Genomic DNA, 4807 nt, shown 5'->3' on the forward strand with positions numbered 1-4807 from the left:
TATACTTAAAAGAGTAATATTACATATTTAAGTTTTTTTATGAATTAAATTCAACTAAATTAAACAATAAAATTTTAAATAATATTAGTCATAATTTATTTTTGTTATGTTAGTGTTAGATGAACACAGAGTAATGTAAAAAATAATTCTAATTTTTGAATAATGTGTCAAATTGTGAAGTCATACAAGTGTATATATATATATATATATAGGATGTGGTTCAATTAATTGACTAAAACTAACTGACTCTGACACATAATACCTAATATCCCCCCCTCCTCCCCCCTCAAATTGGAGCATACAAGTTGTATGTTTTCAATTTGGACATGAGGAAACGAAATTGGGGTGCTGGAAGAGTCTTGGTGAACATATCAACTAGTTGATGTTTGCTTGGTACATGTATGAGTTTGACAGTTACTGCTGCAACCTTAACCTTTTCTCTAATCAAGTGACAGTCAATTTCTATATGATTGGAGTGCTCATGTAGTGCTGGATTTGTGGCCATCTGAATGGTAGAAATGTTGTCACAAAATAACATGGCAGAGTTGACTTCAATATTCATGAATTTGAGGAGTGCAATGATGGAGATAATCTCACATGATGCATTTACCAATGCCCGATACTCATCCTCCGTAGAGCTTCGAGAAACCACATCTTGCTTCTTGCTTTTCCAGGACACAAGGGAATCTCCCAGAAAGGTGCAATAACCCATAGTGGATCTGCGAGTGTCAAGGTAGCTCCCCAATCAGCGTCAGCATATAATGAGATGTTGGACTTCGAATTTGCTGAGAAAAGAATCCCTTGCCCAGGGGATGCTTTCAACTAGCACAAGACGTGATGAACATCATTTAAAAGTGGCATTCTTGGATCAGACATGTACTGTGCAAGTTTTACAACAGCGAAAGTGATGTCCGGTCTGGATATAGTGAGGTACATTAACCTCCCAACAAGTCTGCGATAGGCAGATGGGTCTGGTACTGGCTCACCCTCTGCAGCTCGAAGCTCGAGGTTAGCTTCTATGGGTATGTTTGCGGGTTTACAATTGACATAACCCGTATCTTCCAGAAGAGAAAGAGTATATTTTCGTTGGCATAAAGAGATACCGTGCTGCGATCTCGCCAACTCCAAACCCAAGAAAAATTTGAGGTCACCCAAGATCTTTAACTTGAAGATAGCTTGAACACTGTCATTTACAACATTCACGGATGCTTGTGTTGGCCCAACTATGATGATATCGTCAACATACACAATCAAGAATGTAGTTGAATCACCACTACCAACAGAAAAAAGGGAGTAGTCTTGTTTACATTGCCTGAAGCCGTGGTCAGTTAGGGTTGTACAAAATTTCGTAAACCATTGTCTTGAAGCCTGTCTTTAACCGTAGAAGGACCTAGTTAGTTTACAGACCAAACCTTGATTGCGTTGTGGATGGTCGAGAGGCAAGTCCATATACACTTCCTCATTCAATTCCCCATTGAGGAAGGCATTGTTAATGTCTAATTGAAGGATGCTCCAATTCTTTACAGCAGCAAGGTAAGTAAGACTCTTACTGTTGTTATTTTTGCCACGGGGTTGAAAGTATCTCTAAAATCCACCCAGCTTGTTGGGTATACCCCTTTGCAACCAACCGTGCCTTGTACCTCTCAAGAGAGCCATCAAATTTCATTTTAGCCTTGTAAATCCAGCGACAACCAATTGCACGTTTACCCTCAGGTAGGGGTAGCAGTTCCCAGGTGTTGTTGGCCGCAGTGCATCTAATTCATCTTGCATAGCTCGTCTCCATTCAGGAAAGTGCACTGCCTGATGGTAGAATTGTGGTTCGGATATGGCATTAGCTTGGGCAAGGAAATGGTGATAATTTGAACTTAGTCTACGGTTGCTGATGTAGTTGGAAATAGGGTAAGGCGTGTTGGTAAGGCATACATAGTCAGTGAGGTATGGTGGAGGGTGATGGGTTCTGGAGGATTTTCGGGGCAGGGGTGAGGTTGAAGGAATGTTGGAATTATTAGTTGGTGCTACAGAAGGTTGGGTAGGAATTGGAATTGGAGAGGAATCTTTGGGTGTAAGGTCTTGTGCTAGGGTAGGTAAGACAAAATCTGCAAATAAGTCTTTATGGATTTGGAGGTGTGGGGAATTGCTGTAGGGCATGACATGTTCATGGAAAATCACATCTCTGGAGACAAAAAACTGTTTGGTCTCAATGTTGTATCGTTTGTAACCCTTGTATCCAAGGGATAGCCAAGAAAGACTGATGGAACTGCCTTGGGACAGAACTTGGTTCTGGAACTCGAATTAGTTGCTGCATAAGCTAAACAACCAAAATTTCTTAAACCATCATAGTTGGGAGCTTTGTTGAAAAGTAGTTCGAATGGAGACTTCAGATTTAGTAAGGGACTTGAGGTTCTATTTATGAGAAAGGCAGCAGTGGTGATGCACTCTCCCCAAAAAGACACGGACAGTTTTGCTTCAAAGTAGAGAGCTCGAGCCACAATAAAAAGATGTTGGTGTTTTCGTTCTAGCTGTGGTCTGTATGGATAAGAAAACCGGTGGAAAGCTCTCTTTTGTTGCAAGAAATCTGTGAGTGCAAGTTCTTTTGCGTTGTCCGACCTAAAACACTTAATCTTGATGCTAAACTGAGTTTCTATTAAGGAATAGAAATTCTTTAAACAGGTTGCAGCATCTGATTTATTAGTCAGTAGATAAATCCAACAAAATCTCATGGCATCATCAACAATAGTCAAGAAAAGTCTCTTTCTATTATAAGTTGGAACTTGGTAAGGTCCTCATACATCACAATGAACAAGGTCAAAGAAATTTGAAGACAAATTATTGTGGGAATCAAAGGGAAGTTTTTGAAATTTTGCAAGTGGACATATCTCACAACCACTGCAATCAGCTTTATTTTGTAAATGAAGAGTATTATCTAAATGATGCAGAATTTTAGATGAAACATGACCTAAGCGAGTGTGCCACAATTATGAGTTGCAAAAATTTATTGAAACAAGATTAGAATCGGAACTTGAAAGATTTGGTGATGTCAGCGGCTTTGAGCAATTGGTTGGGGATGATGCCTTTAGGATGTATAGTCCTTGATGCAAATCACCCTTCCCAATCCTTTTCGATGTGGAGTTGTCCTGAATAGTAAAGTATGTTGAGCCAATAGTTACAGTGAGAGCAGTATTGGATAAGAAAGTAGAAACTGACAGTAAATTTACACAAAAGGCTGGTACATATAGAACATTATGGAGAGAAATGTGCTGGTTTAGAATAACTGTCCCTATAAAATTTGCAAAGAAATGTTCACCGATTGGTAAAGAAACAGAAAATTTTCTAGAAGTGTGAATTGAAGAGAAAAGTGACAGATCACATGCAATGTGAATGGTTGCTCCACTGTCTAAGATCCAAGAATTTTTTAATAAATTTGACCTTGACATTGAGGTGTTGAGAACAATACCTGATGGGGTCTTGATCTCTGTAGAGGTATTTGACAGAATCTCTTGAATATTCGGATTATTCAACAAACTAAGGAGTTGCTGGATCTATGTAGGAGAAAGCTGTGTAGCTGAATTGCTATCTTGATCTTGATTCTGAGGTGTTGAAACATGATGGACAGAGTGTTTCACTCCTCTTCCTTTTTTTTATAGTTCGGTGGGAATCCATGAATTTTGTAACATTTATCCACTAAATGGCCATAGATGCCACAATGAGAGCAAAGGGGTTTATCTTTTCGCATTGAACCCCTACCTCTGCCTTGAGTCTGAGGAGGTTATGGGTTTCTGGTAAAGAAAGCTACCTGGGTTTGAGAGGAAGCCCCGATAGCCCGATGCTTTTCTTCTTGAGACACCAAGGATAAAACCTTGTTAATTGCAGGTAGAGGATCCATGAGAAGGATCTGGCCACGAAGTTAAGAGTAGGATTCATCTAATCCCATCAAGAAACAGTGCACATACTCAGCTTGGAGGAACTCTTGCATGGTACGAGCATCTCCGCAGTTACACTGGACAGGTCGATATGAGTTCAATTCTTCCCAAAGAACTTTAATCTTGGTGAAGTATTGAGAAATTGACAGCGCTTCTTGACGAAGATTCATTAATTCGCGCTTCAACTCGAACACACGTGGGCCATTGTCATGTTGAAAGCGATCTTTGAGGTCATTCCAGTTCTTGAGCGGAATCTGTGTAAACTAAAGATATAGCAATCTCTTTGGAAATTGAATTGAGGATCCACGTGCTTACCATGTCGTTGACGCATTGCCAATTCTCAAATTTCTCTGGCTCAGCGTCCGGATCTGGTTGCAGGATCGAGCCGGTGATGAAACCAAGTTTTAACTTGGCATTGAGAGCCTTTTGCATTGCACGACTCCATGAATGGTAATTGTCTTCATTAAGTTGTTGAGTGACGAGTATCAAACCAGGTTGATCAGAGAAAGAGAGAAAAAATGGATTTGGAATCGTGGAAGAGACAGATGAAGAGACTGAGTTCCCCATGGATCGTTAAAGACAAAAAACAATTCTGGACAACTTCTCAGAGCTTGTGATCGGAATTGCTTGCTTCTAACGAGAACAAGGGAGAAGAACCAGGAATGAAATCTCAAAAGAAATGAAGATGGAGATGGAAAAAAAATTGCGAAAGGTGTTAGAAGAGAGAGAGAATATCTTCTGATACCATGTTAGATGAACACAGGATAATGTGAAAAATGATTATAATTTTTGAATAATATGTCAAATTGTAAAGTCATACAACAAGTGTATATATATAGGGTGTGGTTCAATTAATTAACTAAAACTAACCGACTAATTTAACTTAA

General features: G+C 39.4%; 2 protein-coding genes across 2 annotated transcripts; both read right to left on the bottom strand.

Annotated features, from left to right (window-relative positions):
* LOC107621225 (uncharacterized mitochondrial protein AtMg00810-like) lies at window positions 823–1666 on the bottom strand. The gene is made up of 2 exons (XM_016323259.1): window positions 1614–1666; window positions 823–1273 (listed from the first exon to the last, which is right to left on the bottom strand). The coding sequence occupies exons 1-2, from the start codon at window positions 1664–1666 to the stop codon at window positions 823–825; spliced, it is 504 nt and encodes a 167-aa protein (XP_016178745.1).
* Window positions 3905–4487, bottom strand: LOC110268505. Its single transcript, XM_021114739.1, has 2 exons — window positions 4236–4487; window positions 3905–4174 (listed from the first exon to the last, which is right to left on the bottom strand). Exons 1-2 carry the CDS (start codon window positions 4485–4487, stop codon window positions 3905–3907), a joined length of 522 nt encoding a protein of 173 aa, XP_020970398.1.

The sequence above is a fragment of the Arachis ipaensis genome, chromosome B10 (assembly GCF_000816755.2).
Source record: "Arachis ipaensis cultivar K30076 chromosome B10, Araip1.1, whole genome shotgun sequence".
NCBI classification, from domain to species: Eukaryota; Viridiplantae; Streptophyta; class Magnoliopsida; order Fabales; family Fabaceae; genus Arachis; species Arachis ipaensis.

Bases quoted from the DNA above. Each gene is read 5' to 3' on its own strand.
- LOC110268505 (XM_021114739.1), bottom strand. From the start codon at position 4,487: ATGGGGAACTCAGTCTCTTCATCTGTCTCTTCCACGATTCCAAATCCA. The intron at 4,175-4,235 runs GTAAGCACGTGG...TAGTTTACACAG, and splicing joins GGCAATGCGTCAACGACATG to ATTCCGCTCAAGAACTGGAA.
- LOC107621225 (XM_016323259.1), bottom strand. From the start codon at position 1,666: ATGAAATTTGATGGCTCTCTTGAGAGGTACAAGGCACGGTTGGTTGCA. The intron at 1,274-1,613 runs GTATACCCAACA...TTCTGTTGGTAG, and splicing joins GCACGGTTGGTTGCAAAGGG to TGGTGATTCAACTACATTCT.